The sequence below is a fragment of the Procambarus clarkii genome, chromosome 27 (genome assembly GCF_040958095.1).
Source record: "Procambarus clarkii isolate CNS0578487 chromosome 27, FALCON_Pclarkii_2.0, whole genome shotgun sequence".
Lineage (NCBI taxonomy): Eukaryota > Metazoa > Arthropoda > Malacostraca > Decapoda > Cambaridae > Procambarus > Procambarus clarkii.
In genome coordinates this window covers 5,197,661-5,217,204 of record NC_091176.1, presented here as the reverse complement: position 1 = coordinate 5,217,204, position 19,544 = coordinate 5,197,661, and the positions used below count along the sequence as shown (strand labels likewise).

The 19,544-nt window shown below is 45.0% G+C and overlaps 1 protein-coding gene and 1 long non-coding RNA gene across 5 annotated transcripts in view; one reads left to right on the top strand and one right to left on the bottom strand.

Moving 5' to 3' along the window:
• LOC138369272 ((Lyso)-N-acylphosphatidylethanolamine lipase-like) overlaps positions 1-9,453 on the bottom strand; it is a 63,081-nt gene extending 53,628 nt beyond the window's left edge. The window contains exon 1 of the mRNA XM_069332280.1: positions 9,262-9,453. Within this exon, the coding sequence (XP_069188381.1) occupies positions 9,262-9,305 (44 nt within the window). The 5' untranslated portion in view covers positions 9,306-9,453. The remainder of the gene's footprint in view (positions 1-9,261) is intronic.
• A 115-nt stretch (positions 9,454-9,568) lies between these two features.
• Positions 9,569-19,544, top strand: LOC138369273 (uncharacterized). Of its 4 annotated transcripts, none has more exons than XR_011229790.1 (2): positions 9,569-9,780; positions 17,851-19,544. It is a non-coding gene; the product is annotated as an uncharacterized lncRNA (long non-coding RNA). The 4 variants fall into 4 exon arrangements; XR_011229789.1 differs by having other exon boundaries at positions 9,569-9,876; XR_011229792.1 differs by lacking the exon at positions 9,569-9,780 and adding an exon at positions 9,884-11,528.

Here is a 19,544-nt window from a genome sequence, read left to right as displayed (position 1 = left end):
AAAAAAATCAAACCAGGTTGGAGCACTTACACAGGATTATTGAATCAGAACAAATAGCAAGTACATCAAATCAAATTTACCAGTCTCCGTGGTGTAGTGGTAAGACACTCGCCTGGCGTTCCGCGAGCGCTATGTCATGGGTTCGTATCCTGGCCGGGGAGGATTTACTGGGCGCAATTCCTTAACTGTAGCCTCTGTTTAACGCAACAGTAAAATGTGTACTTGGATGAAAAAACGATTCTTCGCGGCAGGGGATCGTATTCCAGGGACCTGCCCGAAACGCTACGGGTACTAGTGGCTGTACAAGAATGTAACAACTCTTGTATATATCTAAAAAAAAAAAAAAAAAAAAAAAAAAAAAAAAAAAAAAAAAAAGTAGATAATATTATGGATGATCTGGATTCTTTTGAGAATACAGTAAATGTCAAGCCAGATTAGGTTCTTTAATCAATGAGGATAAAGCTTCACCCAATATTATACCACCAGAAATTAAACAGTTCTCAGACAATTTATCCACAGTCTCTGTGGATTCTGAAAACCCAATACCTGAGGTTACCAAGTTAACATGCCTCCAAACTGAAATTAAAGGTGAAGCTGAACCAGAAGTAGAAAATGTAAATGAAGATAGTGACAGCACTAATTTCCCAGTCCAGCTTCCTAGGGATAATGCTGGCAATGAGAAAACTGTCATACATCTAGTAGGTTATCTTGAGATGAGATGATTTCAGGGGTTTTTAGTGTCCCCGCAGCCCGGTCCTCGACCAGGCCTCCACCCCCAGGAAGCAGCCCGTGACAGCTGACTAACACCCAGGTACCTATTTTACTGCTAGGTAGCAGGGGCATAGGGTGAAAGAAACTCTGCCCATTGTTTCTCGCCAGCGCCTGGGATCGAACCCAGGACCACAGGATCACAAGTCCAGCGTGCTGTCTGCTCGGCCGACCGGCTCCAGTACTTCAGTTGCTGGACTTACCTCAACCTGATCAGACTGCTGACTCATTACAATCCTTCAGCATGGAGCTTAAGTCACCACTAAGAACATTCAGTCTTAAGGTTGATATAACCACTAGTGAGTGGATGACCAAAGTAGTCCTTCAACAAAAATTGTCCAACGGTATACTAGATGAATTATACACACATCAACATAACACCATCCTGACAGTACAGGACATCATTGAAGGTTTGCGTTCCATCATTAACAAATGACGAGCAAATGAGGAAGTCAAAGCCTCTTGTGAGCCTTCAGAAATAGAAAATAATAGTCAATTAAAGGGTAAAACAACTACCCCAAATAAACATCAACCAAGTACAAGCCCCACAAGACTTTACCAACTAGCCAGTATGGATAATACAGGGAGAATGAAAAGAACCTTTGCAGGTCTTAAAGGCCACTTAACAAGACAGATCAAGAAATGTGAGGATTTGTCACAACAATCTCCAGTTGATTATGCTGACCTGGAAAGCTATTATCAAGCAGCTGCAGGTAAATTTGAGCAAATCATATGCCAAATAGAAACATATGTAGCTGAACTTGCCAACACCAATTTATCAGAAACAGAAATAGACGACATTATGGTTGATCTAGCGAGTTATGAAGATCACACTCAGGCCACGTTACAGCCTTATGTCAAATTAATTGCCCAGAACAAGGCAACAACAACGTATTAGATGCAACAACAGTTGCATCTAATCCCTCCAATTAATTTACCCACTTTCTCAGGAAAAGACGAGGAAGATTGGGACGAATTTTGGAACAAATTCGTTGAACTTGTGGACTCAAAACAATCTTTACCTAAGAGTAGTAAATTCTCTTATCCTCAAGGCCAATTGTCAGGTGAGGCTAAAACAGTAGTATCCCATCTGAGATTAACTAATGACGGCTATGATCTGGCAGTACAATTCCTCAAGGATAATTATGCTGATCCAGAAGTAAGAACATCACATTTAGTTCATGAGCTGTTGCATTTACCCCCACTGGAGGCTACAGCTGATTCACTCCAAGTCTTCAAGCTGGAGGTAGAATCAATGATCAAGGCCCTCAGCCTGACAGCAGATACAAATGGGGCTGAGTGGGTCTAGAAAATAATTGTCCAGGAGAAAATACCTAGGGATGTATTGAGACAAATGAGTGCTCATTACAATGAATATCTTATCTATGAATGAAATACCTGAGGGTTTACGTTCAGTAATTCATCAATTACGAACACATGACAAATTAAAACCACCAAGTAAACCTTCAGAAACCAATAATAGTAAACCAGAGTACCAAAGGTACTCCAAATCAATCTAAACAATATAACTCAACACCAAAGTGGAACAGTGGCAGAGTGGGCATACATGCAGTCTTTGAAAATGTAATAAGTTATTACAAAACGCGTTCAAGCGTCGCGTCAGACTAGAAATAAAAATGAATTTTGGAGAATTGATTTTTCAATTACCATCGACAGTAAAAAGAAACATAAGAAAGAGAAAATTTGTGTTAGAATTATTAATCTTACTTTTTTGGTCATATTTAACAACATATGTTTACAAGAAAGATTGCTACCAAAATATACTAATATTAATATATATATAAATATATATAAATATATATATATATATATATATATATATATATATATATATATATATATATATATATATATATATATATATATATGTCGTACCTAGTAGCCAGAATGCACTTCTCGGCCTACTATGCAAGGCCCGATTTGCCTAATAATCCAAGTTTTCCTGAATTAATGTATTTTCTCAATTTTTTTTCTTATGAAATGATAAAGCTACCCATTTCATTATGTATGATGTAAATTTATATTTATTTGAGTTAAAATTAACGTAGATATATGACCGAACCTAACCAACCCTACCTAACCTAACCTAATCTATCTTTATAGGTTAGGTTTGGTTAGGTAGCCAAAAAAGTTAGGTTAGGTTAGGTTAGGTAGGTTAGGTAGGCCAAAAACAATTAATTCATGAAAACTTGGCTTATTAGGCAAATTGGGCCTTGCATAGTAGGCCAAAAAGTGAGTTCTGGCTACTAGGTACGACATATATATATATATATATATATATATATATATATATATATATATATATATATATATATATATATATATATATATATATATATATATATATATATATAAATACACACACACAAACATATACACATACATACATACATACATACAGTGGAACCTGGAATAACGAACTTAACACTTTGACGCGCGCGGCGATATGGACTGGACATACCCCCTCATGCGCCCGGCGTTTTCGGGTGACCGAAAGGCAACACTGAAAAGTGCATACTCTTTTCGCTGTCCTGACCTTAATTTTCGATGTACAGTACTGATTTCATTTTTTTACCAAAGTGTTCGCAATAGAATGATCTATAAGAACATATAAGAACATATGTATATGTCACCAAAGCATGAGTTAAATCACACAAAAAGCTGAAGAACTACATCGATCACTAGCCGTGAGCTCCAAACAGTGACAAAATGTTTCTATTCTTTTCAGGGTTGTCAACTCCACACTTGTCCTAAAGCATTAAATTTGGTATCACTGTGATCGCAATTAAATTCCCTACACGGACATATGCATATAAATGTAGAATCATGATCGTGGTCCACACCAAGAGTGTGTGAAGTGGGCGATTACCCTCGCCGTGTCAACAATACAATAGTCTTTCCACTAAGTTACAGTACAATGCCGTTCTTCCAAATAGGCCATATGCCTATTAGAGAAAATGGAAATTTAATGGCAAACATTTTCATACTAACCCCAAGTCGATCGAATAAGAATTGGATTTTATACAAATATTTTTTAATCGCGCGTAAATTTACGACGCTCTGGCAACTACTGGACAAAATACCGCTATTTACGCGTTGTTTATTTACGACCCAGGAGCGCTAAAGTGATCGTCACGGGAAACGGACGTCATACAAAACGAATGTCCTCATTGACAATAATGGAAATCAAATTAATCCCTTCTACCACTGAAAAACATCAATATGATATTCGATGTTTTAAATAATGGAACAGCCTACCTTACATACACTGAACAAACCTTTATGACATTTTTCTTTCTACAAATTTCTTCAATTTTTTCTTTCATTTGTCTTATAGCAAAAGGTTCGTTCAGTGTTCGTCAGGTAGGCTGCTCCATGTTTTTTTAAATAAAAAAACAAAAATAAAAAACAAATGAAAAATTTAAAAAACAGAGCAAATGTCAAAAAGGTTCATTCGGTGGTCGGCAGGTAGGCTGCCCCATGTTTCTTAAATAAAAAAAAAACGAAAAATAAAAAAAACGGTTGAAATAATTGGAAAAATGGACAAATGCTATAAAGGTTCATTCAGTGTTTGTCAGGAAGGCTGCTCCATTATAGCAATCTTTCTTTGTTTCAAATGTGTTCCATTTGTTTTGTATTTTTCATTTACGTCTCAATAATGCCTACCCGACAAACACTGAACGAACCTTTATGGCATTTGTCTATCAAATTATTTCAACTGTTTTTTTGTTATTTTTTGTTTTTAATTTTTATTTAAGAAACATGGAGCAGCTTACTTGCCGAACACCGAACGAACCTTTTTGACATTTGTTGTATTTCAAAATATTTTTTTTTTCTACAAAAAAGTCAATGCTTTGCAACATCTCAGCAGTTACCCCTTTATATCCCAGCATCATTAGCATCTTTAAACAAAAAAGTATCCACTCGATTTAACGGCCTATATGGGGCTGTACCCTGGTTGTTATTTCCGGAGCTCCGGTATTTCCAAAGTGTCTCTTTTTTTTTTTTTTTTCAAGTAACATTCCGGTAAGATATATTTTGTACAGACTGCCACTTGGTCCACAACTCAAGTGCCTTCTACCCTGTGATGTCACAGATTCACGGCACATTGTTTTGATTTGTCAAGAGGCTGGAGTGTTCATTCCGTGACTTTGTTGTACACATCTGCACAATCAAAAAACATCCGTGCACCATGTTGGCTCCAAATGCACTCATTGTGTCAGTGATGGCTGACTGGTGGGTGGATGGGCAGGCGGGTAGGCAGGCGGGCAGGCGGGTAGGCAGGCGGGCAGGCGGGCAGGCAGGCGGGCAGGCAGGGAGGGAGAGGCTGAAATGTAGGCAGGCAGGGAGAGGCTGGGAGGTAGGCAGGGAGGGGGAGGGAGAGGCAGGCAGGGAGAGGCTGAAATGTAGGCAGGCAGGGAGAGGCTGGGAGGTAGGCAGGGAGGGGGAGGGAGAGGCAGGCAGGCAGAGCATGGGAGGGAGGCAGGCAGGCAGAGGCAGGGAGGGAGAGAATGGAGATAGATGGAGTGATGAATGGATTGATGGAAGGATGGAGGGAGGGAGGGAGGGAGGGAGGGAGGGAGGGAGGGAGGGAGGGAGGGAGGGAGGGAGGGAAGGATGGAGGGAGGGAGGGATGGAAGGAATGAGGGAGGAATGGAAGGAAGGAGGGAGGGAAGGAGGGATGGAAGGAGGGAGGGAGGGAGGGAGGGATGGATGGATGGATGGATGGATGGATGGATGGATGGATGGAGGGAGGGAGGGAGGGAGGGAGGGAGGGAGGGAGGGAGGGAGGGAGGGAGGGAAGGAAGGAAGGAAGGAAGGAAGGAAGGAAGGAAGGAAGGAAGGAAGGAAGGAAGGAAGGAAGGAAGGAAGGAAGGAAGGAAGGAAGGAAGGAAGGAAGGAAGGAAGGAAGGAAGGAAGGAAGGAAGGAAGGAAGGAAGGAAGGAAGGAAGGAAGGAAGGAAGGAAGGAAGGAAGGAAGGAAGGAAGGAAGGAAGGAAGGAAGGAAGGAAGGAAGGAAGGAAGGAAGGAAGGAAGGAAGGAAGGAAGGAAGGAAGGAAGGAAGGAAGGAAGGAAGGAAGGAAGGAAGGAAGGAAGGAAGGAAGGAAGGAAGGAAGGAAGGAAGGAAGGAAGGAAGGAAGGAAGGAAGGAAGGAAGGAAGGAAGGAAGGAAGGAAGGGAAGGGAGGGAGGGAGGGAGGAAGGGATGGGTGTTGAGTTGAGCAGAGAGAGAGTGAATGTATTGGTGGGGGGGGGGGGGGGGGGGGGGCAGGCCCGGGTGGGGAAGGTGTGTTGGTGGTGCGGAAGAGACCGGCTCACTGATAAGCCTAACACTTGACCCAGTTAACCAGATGTTTCTTAAATAAATTCTGGATATACATCATCATTTATATTTTTGGTTGCAGATTTTGTTTAGTAATATTATTAGGATAATAAAAAGTTATAAAATACTTGTTTCAGGAATGCTCTATTGTATTAGATGGAGATTTTCCAAGCTGCTTGTGGCTGGTTGGCAGTCTACTGAGCCATTTCCCAGAATGGTCTGGTGGGGGAGGGGGGGGGGGGTGAGGCAGGAAGTGAGGCTGTAGGGGAGAGCAGGAGTGAGGGAGTGGGGGAGAGGTTCAGTGAGGGTGAGGGAGGAGACGATAGAGGTAGGTGGCCTGCTTGCCATGTGAAGACCCCCTGATGCCAAAACAAACCCAATACCGACCTTCAGTAATATCGACAGCCAGACCGTTATACGAGGCTCTAAATACCGGTCTCCCAAACCAGTCGTTATTACCGGCAGATCGGTATAAAAGAGGCCGTTAAATTGAGTGGAGACTGTACAGCTGTATTTACATCATCGGAGGCGTCAGAGAATGTGAAAGAAGCAGTGCGACCCTACCATGTGGTGCCGTCGTTATTCAAACTAGCAGTTGCCATACGAGATGAATTGTCGGCAATCAGGCCGGTCGTTATCCAAAATGTTCGTTATTTGAGGCGATCGTTATTCGAGGTACTACTGTGTGTGTGTATGTATGTATGTGTGTGTGTAATTACCTAATTGTAGTTACAGGATGAGAGCTACGCTCGTGGTGTCCAATTTTCCCAACACTCTTTGTCATATAATGCTTTGAAACTACTGACGGTCTTGGCCTCCACCCCCTTCTCACCTAACTTGTTCCAACTGTCTACCACTCTGTTTGCGAAAGTGAATTTTCTTACATTTTTTCGGCATCTGTGTTTAGCTAGTTTAAATCTATGACCTCTTGTTCTTAAAGTTCCAGGTCTCAGGAAATCTTCCCTATCAATTTTATCAATTCCTGTTACTATTTTGTACGTAGTGACCATATCACCTCTTTTTCTTCCGTCTTCCAGTTTTGGCATATTTAATGCCTCTAACCTCTCCTCGTAGCTCTTGCCCTTCAGTTCTGGGAGCCACTTAGTAGCATGTCTTCGCACCTTTTCCAGTTTGTTGATGTGCTTCTTAAGATATGGGCACCACACAACCGCTGCATATTCTAGCTTTGGCCTAACAAAAGTTGTGAACAATTTCTTTAGTATATCACCATCCATGTATTTAAAAGCAAATCTGAAGTTAGAAAGCGTGGCATAGGCTCCTCGCACAACGTTCTTTATGTGGTCCTCGATGATAGTTTTCTATCTAGAACCACCCCTAGATCTTTTTCTTAATCTGAATTCTTTAATGATTTCTCACATAATATATAGGTTGTGTGAGGTCTATGTTCTCCTATTCCACATTCCATAGCATGGCATTTATTAACATTAAATTCCATTTGCCAAGTGGTGCTCCATATACTTATTTTGTCCAGGTCTTCTTGAAGGGCATGACAATCATCTAAATTTCTTATCCTTCCTATTATCTTAGCATCATCAGCAAACATGTTCATATAATTCTGTATACCAACTGGTAGATCATTTATGTAGACAATAAACATCACTGGTGCAAGAACTGAACCCTTTGGTACTCCACTTGTGACATTTCTCCAGTCCAATACATTGCCTCTGATTACTGCCCTCATTTTTCTAGCAGTCAGAAAATTTTTCATCCATGTTAGAAGCTTACCTGTCACCCCTCCAATATTTTCCAGTTTCCAGAACAACCTCTTATGTGGAACTCTGTCGAAAGCCTTTTTTAGGTCCAGATAGATGCAGTCAACCCAGCCATCTCTTTCCTGTAATATCTCTGTGGCTCGATCATAGAAACTGAGTAAATTCGATACACAGGATCTTCCAGATCGAAAACCATACTGTCTGTCTGATATTATATCATTTCTCTCCAGGTGTTCTACCCATCTAGTTTTGATTAGTTTTCCAATACAGTGTACTTTCACTATTACACTTGTCAATGATACAGGTCTATAATTGAGGGGGTCTTCCCTGCTGCCACTTTTGTAGATTGGAACTATGTAAGCCTGTTTCCACACGTCTGCTACGATTCCTGTACACAAGGATGCCTGAAAGATCTGGTGATGTGGAATGCTGAGCTCAGGTGCACAGTCTCTCAGAACCCATGGTGAAACTCCATCTGGACCAACTGCTTTGTTCTTACTTAGCTCCTTTAGCATATTTTCCACTTCCTCTCTAGACACCTCTATATGCTCTATGTTGTTCTCTGGAATTCTTATTGTGTCTGGTTCTCTGAAGATTTCATTTTGTACAAACACACTTTGGAACTTTTCATTTAATGTTTCACACATTTCCTTTTCATTTTCCGTGAATCTGTTTCCAATCTTCAACCTCTGGATATTATCTTTTACCTGCAATTTGTTGTTTATGAATTTGTAGAATAGGCCCGGTTCTGTTTTACATTTATCCACTATCCCTTTTTCAAAATTTCTTTCTGCCTCTCTCCTTACTGCTGCATAGTTGTTTCTCGCATCTTTGTATCGCTGGTATGTTTGGGGGTTTGGCCTCTTCCTATACTGATTCCATTTTTGTGTCTTTTGGTCTCTGGCCCTCTCACAAATTCTCTTGAACCAATCCTGTTTTCTGGCCCTGCCTCTCTGTTTTGGTATGAATGTTTGTTTTGTATCTTACATTGTATGTATGTACTTTACCTGAATAAATATTTGTATTTGTATTTTGTATTCTATGAGGCTAAAATTAGGTACTTTTTTATTTTACTTTTAAAAAGGGGAGGGGTTGGACAAATTTTTAATTCATTAGGGAGCGAGTTCCAAAGACCGGGCCCTTTTATTTACATGGAGTGTTTACACAGATTAAGTCTGACTCTGGGGATATCAAAGAGAGATTTATTTCTGGTGTAGTGCTCATGGGTTCTATTACATCTATCAAGGAAATGTTTCAGATCAAGATTAGCATTTAGGAACAAGGTTTTGTGCATGTAGATAGCACATGAGAATGTGTGGAGTGAGTGTATGTTTAGCATGTTAAGGGACTTAAAACAGAGGGGCATTGTGTTGTCTGAAGACAGTTTGTTATAGTTCAGGTAGCAGGTCTTTCGCTCACCTCTCTTGCTGCCGTTCTAATTCAAAACCAATTTCTTCCGTCATGTTGGAGTGCTACTGTGGTGTCACCAAGTCTTGTAGTTCCTTAGGTGGACATGTACCCCTGCAGCCTCCTGAACCCGTGAGTAATGTGTGTAGAGGAGCCTGGTCAGCCTGGCAGCCCGGCACCGTTCGTGTAGCTGGCCGCGCTCGCCGTCCCTTTACCTTCTCTCTCTCTACTCTCTCTCTCTCTCTCTTTCTCTCACACTTATCATTAATTAATACAATATATTATAAAGAATTTCCTGATACAATAATTATCAATTATTTTATTTGCTAATTAACATATTGTTTTATTTTGGATAAAGTAAACTAAATAAAATATATTCAAAAGCATGTTCATAAAGCCGATGACATAATCATACAAAAACGCAAATAACTGTGACATTAGAATTTCATTGTTCTGATTTTACCTGATTTACCTGAAAGCCACTAACACTAGTAGCCTCGACGAGGACAGGAAGCCGACGGCTTGTCAAAGGTCTCCCTATTTGCCTTGGCAATCTTTTCCACTTTCCAGAGTTTGACATTTACGGATTCGGCAGGGAGCCAGTTCCATGGGTTTATAACCCTGAGGGTAATTCAATGTTTTTCTTTATTATGCACCCCATACCCATCCCGTGGGCGGTGGTGTAAAGGGTTACAGAGGCACATAATCGGTTCAGGAACTGAATCCTCTAGTTCATTTAGCTAAGCAAATAACAATCTTTTGACGCTAGTCACAAAATTATTAATGTTATATATATACATGTACACATACTCATGCATACATGTACATACATACGTATACATATATACATACACATATATATTTAATCACCCACACAAATACACACATCAGTAATCTTTTGTGTCACAAGTGATCAACAAGAGGTTCACAACAGTCACTATACAAGGCACTTTACATCTATGGTGAGTCACACAGTTATTAGTCTTGCTCCACACCCACCCAACTGGGCGGCAGCTTTACAGTCATGTGCTCCACACCCACCCAATTGGACGGCAGCTTTACAGTCATGTGCTCCACACCCACCCAACTGGGCGGCAGCTTTACAGTCATGTGCTCCACACCCACCCAACTGGGCGGCAGCTTTACAGTCATGTGCTCCACACCCACCCAATTGGACGGCAGCTTTACAGTCATGTGCTCCACACCCACCCAACTGGGCGGCAGCTTTACAGTCATGTGCTCCACACCCACCCAACTGGGCGGCAGCTTTACAGTCATGTGCTCCACACCCACCCAACTGGGCGGCAGCTTTACAGTCATGTGCTCCACACCCACCCAACTGGGCGGCAGCTTTACAGTCATGTGCTCCACACCCACCCAACTGGGCGGCAGCTTTACAGTCATGTGCTCCACACCCACCCAACTGGGCGGCAGCTTTACAGTCATGTGATCCACACCCACCCAACTGGGCGGCAGCTTTACAGTCATGTGCTCCACACCCACCCAACTGGACGGCAGCTTTACAGTCATGTGCTCCACACCCACCCAACTGGGCGGCAGCTTTACAGTCATGTGCTCCACACCCACCCAACTGGGCGGCAGCTTTACAGTCATGTGCATGCATTACTTACAGTAAGCAAATTTTGGATACTTCGCTAAGATTTCGGGCAGCACATCATTATGGATGAAGTACTTATTACACATTTCTTGGACACTATTGATGGTGTTATCTCTAAATTCCGCGATTTTTTCACATTCCATTATACAATGACGCAAAGTATGCGAATAGTTCTGCTGACAGAGTTTACATTTAGTCAAATCTACATCAACAGATGTTACAAATTCCCAGAGGTACTTGTAGCCGAGCCTAAGCCTAGCAGTGGCAACATCTAGAAGTCTGCTAACATTATTGGATGACCCATAGACGTGCCGTTCTTCTTGCACAATAGAATGATGATAGAAGGAGTAAATGGTCACTGCTTGATCGCAAGCGGGGATTTTTCTGGCGGGGGAGAAAGAAACAATTGCGCAGCGCGTCCCGCGGCGTTGCGCGGGCAGTTTGGGGCCTGTATAAATACGGGCGCACACTGGGGCTCTGCCTCACTCCGCCTGCCCTCGCCGCTGCCCTCGCAACCACTCCCCGGCCGCCCGACTTCGCACGAGATGGACAACACGCCAGCTGCCTCGGTACCTGACCTCTCTCTCACGGACATCCTGGGGCCCTCGACACCCCAGACTGTTCCGGCAGGGCCCTCCTGCCCTACACTTTTAAACCCAAGGTGAGGTTTTCTGTCCAATTCTAGTCAGGTCCTCCCCCAGTGCGGCGTGTGCCTAGCGCCATCCCCTCGCGGTACGTGTGTGCCGCCTTAGTTAGTCCTTTGGGCTCTCTGCTGTTGCTCCCGGAGAGCTGGGGCGCCCTCCTTGGGCCTGTGCCGGGCGCCCCCGTGCCGTGCTGGTCGCGTGGCTGGCTTAGGGTCGGCGTGCCCCGGGCCGCGTCCCTAGTGGCCTGCGTTTGGTCTCCTCTCATGTGGGGCCCCGTCCAGCCGTGCCCGTCCGTGTCCAAGGGGCCCCGCAGCGCGGCGTGCCTAGGCGCGCGCCCTGCCCGGGGCCCCCCGTCGGCGGCCAGGCGTGCCCTTGCCGGCGTCGCCATGTGGCCAGGCGTGGTGGGCCCTACGCCCTTTGTGCTCTGCCTTGGGGCCCTTTCCCTCGCCGCCATCGACCACGTGTCTGGGCGTGCCTCGGCGTCCTTCCCGCCTTTCCTTCGGGGCTCCCTGCCGCCGGCCCGCCGGGTTCCCTGGGTGTCCCAGGGGGCCAGGTTTCGCCTTGTCCGAGGACATGTGTCGCCGTCGGCGACGGATTGTGGCCAGGTTCGGTCCTACGCCCGGGGCGCATGTTCTCGGCGGCGGCGGCACGTGGCCAGGCGTGGGCGGCCCTATGGCGGGCCCCGCCTTGGGGCCCATGTATGCCTTGCCGGGCCGTCACGTGCCTGGCCGGCAGGGCGTGCTTCTGCGTCCTTCCTGTTTCCCTCGGGTGTTCCCTGTTGCCGGTCTGCCGGCTTCCCTGGGATGTCCCCAGGGGTCGGGTCTCCCTGAGCGGACAGTCGTTGCCCCTGGCGACAACTCGTGGCCAGGTCCGGCCCTCCGCCCGGGCCTGCTACGGGGCACACGCCTGGTCGTGCTGCCACGTGGCACGGCGTTCCGTGGCGCGCACGGTTGGGCTGTGTCCCGCCCTTCCTGTTCCCTTTTGGGTGCTAATCCACGTGGCTTTGCGCCACGGCTTCCCATGTCGGGGCTCGGGCTGCCTTGCGCCCGTACGGCCGCCCTGTGTGCGGCCCCCCCCCCCTCCCCCTTTTCGTCTAGGCCCTGAGCATGCCGTGTGGCAGCGCGTGGTTGGTAGGCCACGGGGTCCTTGCCGTGTGTGGTGTGCTCTTGTTAGGCACGTCGCCCTCGGACGTCTCGCCCGGCCGTGTTGCCCGGGGTGTTAGCCCCAGGCCCTCCGGTGTCCCGGAGTCCCCAAGTACGTCTTCCCCAGAGTGGCGCCGATCAAGATGTCCCCAGACGTCCGTCGGCCGGTATAACATAATATGTATTAATATATAATACAATACTACAATGGTATAATAGTATAATATAACTGTATACTGTATAATATACAGTATGGTTGGTAGCGTGGTTGGTAGGCCACGGGGTCCTTGCCGTGTGTGGTGAGCTCTCTGCTAGGCACGTCGCCCTCTGACGTCCCGCCCGGCCGTGTTGCCCGGGGTGTTAGCCCCAGGCCCTTCGGTGTCCCGGAGTCCCCAAGTACGTCTTCCCCAGAGTGGCGCCGATCAAGATGTCCCCAGACGTCCGTCGGCCGGTATAACATAATATGTATTAATATATAATACAATACTACAATGGTATAATAGTATAATATAACTGTATACTGTATAATATACAGTATGGTTGGTAGCGTGGTTGGTAGGCCACGGGGTCCTTGCCGTGTGTGGTGAGCTCTCTGCTAGGCACGTCGCCCTCTGACGTCCCGCCCGGCCGTGTTGCCCGGGGTGTTAGCCCCAGGCCCTTCGGTGTCCCGGAGTCCCCAGGTACGTCTTCCCCGAGTGGCGCCGATCAAGATGTCCCCAGACGTCCGTCGGCCGGTGTAAGTCCGGCATGTAGTCCCCAGACGTACGTCTGGCCGGTGTTGCCCGGTGTGTTATTTCAAGCTTTCCGCCGTCCAGGCCCTCAGGCACGTGCCCTGCTTGCCTGGGGGGTAGCCAGGACCGTTCCCACATGTCCTCCGTCTGGCCGGTGTTGCCGGCAAGTTGGTTCCCAGGCGCTCCCGCCTGGCCGGTGTAGCCTGGTGTGTTTGTCTTAAGCGCCCTGCCCGTCCGGTGTAGCAGGGATTCCTCCTACGTCGTAAGTTCAGCGTTCGTCTGCCTGCCCGTTCGCCTGTGTCGTCTGTTGTTCTTCTTCGTCGGAGGGAGACGCCGGCGTTGGAGCAAGGACCCGAGATCAGCTCGACGACGATGGCAGGTTTACGTCTACGGGTACGCACCACAGGCCCTGGGTTCGGCGTTAAAGCCGGCAATCCAGGATGACTTCGTTATGTTCGTTAAGTCCTCGGCGTCCAGTTCCAGGGGCCGTGCCCTGGACAGGGGGGTGGCCCCCATGTTGCCCGGGGCACGGTATCCTCCAGCAGATGGCGGCGTCGAAGCGTCGTCGGGAACGTCGTATATTTAATGATCCCCATTCTTTGCCTCCTTAAGACACTGTAAATTATGTCTTTCTCACACTTGGTGTGAGAAAAAATTTGGAAGGTTTCTTATCTTGTACTAGCAGACTTCTCGCGACATGCCTTGCCCTTATTCATATTTATGTTCCACATTTCAGCACCGACATGCCTCTGCTTTCAGATCACCTCGGATTCACTTTGCCCCAGCCTAATTTTACTCAGGCATTCGTAGCCTTGTGCATGTCGTACGTTCAATCTTCGCGTCCGCTGTGTCACAGTTTGCTTGTTCACTTTTCCTTGTCTTACGTCATTAAGTAAAGTCGCCAGGATGTCCTATTTGCAGAGTTATAAGTAATTTATTAAGTAAAGTCAGACAGGACGTCCTATTTGCAGTATTTGCGGGCCCTTAATTTGCTTTACGTTCCCTGGCCCTGCATTTTGCCTAGTTTCCTCAGTAGTTACAGTACTTTCGCTGGGCCCTTGCAGTTTATTCACGTCGCTTATTTGGTTATATTTGTTATGCATCTCCTCCGTTCTCTTAATGTAACATGGCTATATTCCACGCCGATTGTATACCCTTATTTTGTACTTGCAGATACCACGCGACATGCCTGCCCTTTCCATAATTATGTTCTACATTTCAGCGCTAACATGCCTCCTGTTCCAGGTTACCTCGCTCTCTTTCCCAACCAGCCTCCTTAATTTACCCCGACAGTTGATGCGTTGCTTGTCGCACGTTTATTTGTACGTTGCTGTGTTCAGTATGCTTGCCTATGTTACCCTGCCTTCCTCATTAAGTAAAGTCAGCCAGGATGTGCTATTTGCAGAATTACTAAGTAAATTATTAAGTGAAGTCAGCCAGGCAGTGCTCGTTGCAGAGTTACTAAGAAATTATTAAGTAAAGTCAGCCAGGATGTGTTTTGCAGAGTTCCTAGAATTATTCAGTAAAGTCAGACAGGCTGTGCTATTTGCAGTTTCGCGGGCCCTTATTTTAGCTTCACGTCTCCTGGCCCTGCAATTTGCCTAGAGTCATAGGTAGTTACAGTAGTTTATGCTTGGCTATTGCAGTTTATTCACGTCACTTCTATGGTTATTTATGTTATGCTTTCCTCCGTTGCTTAATGTAAAATTGGTTTTATTTATTCTAGGGCGATTGTTCCATTTAGCCTACCACAATTTAATACATCTTACTTATTTGCTAACATTTGTGCTGTGCTTCATTTATGGTTGTCATTAAGTATGTTTCTATTTATTATAGGGCAAAATGTCCCATTCACCACTATTCATCCCTGTTACTCATTTGGTTACACTTGTGTCGTGCATCCTTTATGTTTGTTATAAAAACATTTTGTTTGTTTACTATAGGGCGATTTGTTACATTTAGCGTTACGTTATTTAGCTTACGTTAAATAAATAAAATAAATAAATTTACTCCGACAGTTGATGCGTTGCTCATGTCGCATGTTTATTTTTGCGTCGCTGTGTCCAGTATGCTCGCCCACTTTTACCCTGCCTTACGTCATTAAGTAAAGACAGCCAGGATGTGCTATTTGCAGAGTTACCAAGTAATTTATTAAGTAAAGTCAGACAGGCAGTGCTAGTTGCAGAGTTACTAAGTAAATTATTAAGTAAAGTCAGCCAGGATGTGCTATTTGCAGAGTTCCTAAGTATTATTAAGTAAAGTCAGACAGGATGTGCTATTTGCAGTATTCGCGGGCCCTTATTTTAGCTTCACGTCTCCTGGCCCTGCATTTTTGCCTAGTTTCATCGGTAGTTACAGTAGTTTATGCTTAACTTTGCAGTTTAGTTTCCTCAGTGGTTACAGTATTTACGCTTGGCTCTTGCAGTTTATTCACGTTACTTATTTGGTTCTATTTATGTTATGCTTCACCCCCGTTCTCTTAATGAAAAATGGTTATATATGCACGCCGATTGTATCCCCTTATTTTGTACCTGCAGACATCACGTGCCATGACTTGCCCCTATTCAGGTGACCTGGACAGGGGGGTGGCCCCCACGTTGCCTGGGGCACGGTACACTCCAGCAGATGGCGGCGTCGAAGCGTCGTCGGGAACGTCGTATATGTAATGATATCCCGTTCTTTGCCTTCCTAAGACAATGTAAATTAGATTTTATACGCTTATATGGAAGGTTTCTTATTTTGTACTGGCAGACATCTCGCGACATGCCCTGCCCTTCCTCTTAATTACGTTCTACATTTCAGCACTAACATGCCTCCTGCTTTCAGATTACCACGGATTCCTTTTCCCAAACAGCCTACCTTAATTTACTCCGACAGTTGATGCTTTGCTCATGTCGCATGTTTAATTTTGCGTTGCTGTGTTCAGTATGTTTGTTCATTTTCCTTGCCTTACGTCATTACGTAAAGTCAGCCAGGATGTGCTATTTGCAGAGTTACTAATTAAATTATTAAGTAAAGTCAGCCAGGATGGGCTATTTGCAGAGTTACTAAGTAAATTATTAAGTAAAGTCAGCCAGGATGTGCTATTTGCAGAGTTACTAAGTAAATTATTAAGTAAAGTCAGCCAGGATGTGCTATTTGCAGAGTTACTAAGTAAATTATTAAGAAGTCAGCCAGGATGTGCTATTTGCAGAGTTACTAAGTAAATTATTAAGTCAGCCAGGATGTGCTATTTGCAGAGTTACTAATTACTAATTACTAGTCTTTTGCTGGGCTACCTTTATGCTTCTCCCCTTCCTGTCTAGGTATGTTTAGGTATGGCTAGCGGTGCGCGAGCCGCGGCTTATCGGTTCCTCCTACGTCTGCGTGTCTGTTAATTTTGTTATTGTTGGACTCGCAATTTGATTTGTATTTATTACGGAAAAATTTTTCTCCCGCAATTTACTCTTTGTTTAAGTTTCACGTTCAATTTGTTATTAAGGGACTATCAATTAGGATTTGTATTAATCTATTGCTTTGCCTCTGTGCCTTTAAGTTATTTTCAGCTAAGGTACGCTAGTTGCAGTGCATTCGGGTGGCCCCCCCCCCCCCACAATTTTTTTTTCTCCTCCGGTTATTTCGTCCTATTACACTAGTTTCCCTCATTATATATTCTATTCTGAATTTGTGCATTATATCTGACCACCCATTCTTCATCGTATCGACAGTACATTAAGTTACATTTGGACGCTACCGAGAAGTTTAGCTGGCCTCGCGCACGGTGTCATGCAAAAAACTGGCCATTCGGCCTTCCTTTCGGCAAGCTCAAGCCAGTCAGTTAGCATGACGTCGGCCAGCTTGTGGTTGGCCAGCGCAGCCAGCATGCTGTTGGCCATAGGTCGCTAACGTTCTTTGGCCATCCGGCCTTCTGGGCTATTTTACTCTTCTTGTTCCTTCGCCTTTGTTGTTTCCTACTACGTAATAGTATTCTATTTAATTTTACCTCATCTATCATTAGGTTAGGGGCCCCTTACCTCCAACCGCTATTCCTTCCACTGCGCTCTGCCCGCTTGGCGCTCAATGCCGGTTTCTTCTGTTCCCTTTATTCGCAGCCACGACAAGCCGGAACCCCCCCCCCCCCCTTCACACCCTACTGCGGCGAGGAAGAGAACGCGAGCCGGATATTCCTCTGATCACCATCAACGCACGCAGCGGTGCCGGGATGCAGCCGCCCAGGGCCTACGTTAATACTATTATTATCTTCTCTTTATTTGCTGGGCTATATGGCAGTATTAATATTACTCCGTACCGTTACTGTCATTCCAGTATTATTTTATTAAAATATAAATTATTATGGTTTGGCGTTGCTTTCTTAATTTCTTCCATTCTGCGGCACTTGCCGTCATCTGTTATTTACGATATTACATTGTATTCTTCATGGTACGATTATTTACGACATTGTATTCTTATTATTATCCTTATTACAGTTACTGAATGGCAGCTCCCTGCCGTCGATTTCACTTTGCTCCTGTTCTAAAGATGTTGCCGAAGTTCACGGCGTACTAGCTGCGACTCGCAGACGCTCATTGACAACACAAGACTACACTCAGCGGCCACTCAAGGCAGACTCCTTGGCTTCTATCCAGCCCAATCACCCGTCTGGAGGCGGAGATGGGATAGAGACCAAGGGTAATGTTCCCCGCTCACATTCTACATCCGATTAGGACACAAGCATGTTATAGATTTGGCTTTAAGAATTGGTTCTTTCCATTTTATTGTTTATGTATATGTTGCTTAGTTGTTATACCCTTTCTTGGTATATGTATTGTTTATATTCAAGATTTATAGTGTTTCGTCTTACCCTGTCATAGTTGCTTTGTGCCTCCTTGCTGTTCTACCGGTTTTCTCCCACCTTTGCTCTTAGCAAAGGTACTTCCCCCTTCCGTTTGCTGGAAGATTCTTAGATTTGTTAGCCTCCCTTCATTGCTACAGTATAATTATTCGGATGCTCTTTTTTCATCCAGGATTTTTAATTAAGGTTTCTCTTAATTCCTGCTGCCGGGCTCCCTCCCCCGTTTTTCGTCTCCGTATTGATTCAGCTAGGGTTTCCCTCTCGTCTGTGCTCTTGCCTGTCTCGATAACACTGCACGCCGCTTCTGCCCACCCTTACTGCCTTATATCTTTCAGCCCGGGGGAGGTGAGCTACGCGACAAAAAATCGACGCACGCTCCGACTGGACCAGGTATCGCTTACATGGTCAGGAATCAACACTCTTCGGATCCTACAAGCACAGATCCTACAAGCGCTCCTGTCACCAGGCGAGATTTCTCCAGGATCCTACGCGCTGCCCTCTCGGCGCTAGGCTTGACTTCAGATGACTACGCCCCGCACCCAGCTGTCTCGGGACGGGCTCGCCACATCAGAAATAATGGCAAACGGCAGGCGGAAGAGTAGTGCCCACATCGTACGTCACATGGGACGTTGTTGCTCTGCTACATTGAGTGCCTCACGCGGCCAGCTGGCACTCGCCCTTCGGGGGGGGGTCCGGCCGCTGGCCTGCGGTGGGGGTGCAGCGCCGGTCCCCAAGTGTCCCGCTGTCCGCAGCTAATACTTTGCCCAGTCTAGGTGCTAGTAAGCCCTACTTGTAGTCACACCCCCTTCTCCTTATCCATTAGGTCTTTTACGGCCTCTTGGCCGGGTACATTACGTGTTATGTGGTCTCTCACTTATTAGTTATTCTTTGTGTCCTGCCTGTTATATCCTAGTGTTATATAATTACTACACATTTGCACTCGGCCTTAATTCTAGTACCAGTTAACCTTTAGGTTTCTGCAGAATTAGTTTCCATGTCACTATAGGCTAAGGTCTCATACTTACTACGGGTGTACCTTTTAAGTTAAATCTAGTCCTCGGACTTGGAATTGTTACTGTTAATTCTTACTTTATATATTTACTTTATATATTTTAATATAAACGTTATATAGTCCTTAAATTATATATTTTGAAACTTTATATATTTACATGTTCAATATTAAAGTTTAATAATATCAACTTTGTTATAAGCCTATAATATAAACCGTGTTTAATATAAACTTTATATAATTACTTACTTTATATTTGAACTTTATACATTTACATGTTCTGCAGAATTTAATCTTCAATAAACTTTAACGCCCCATAC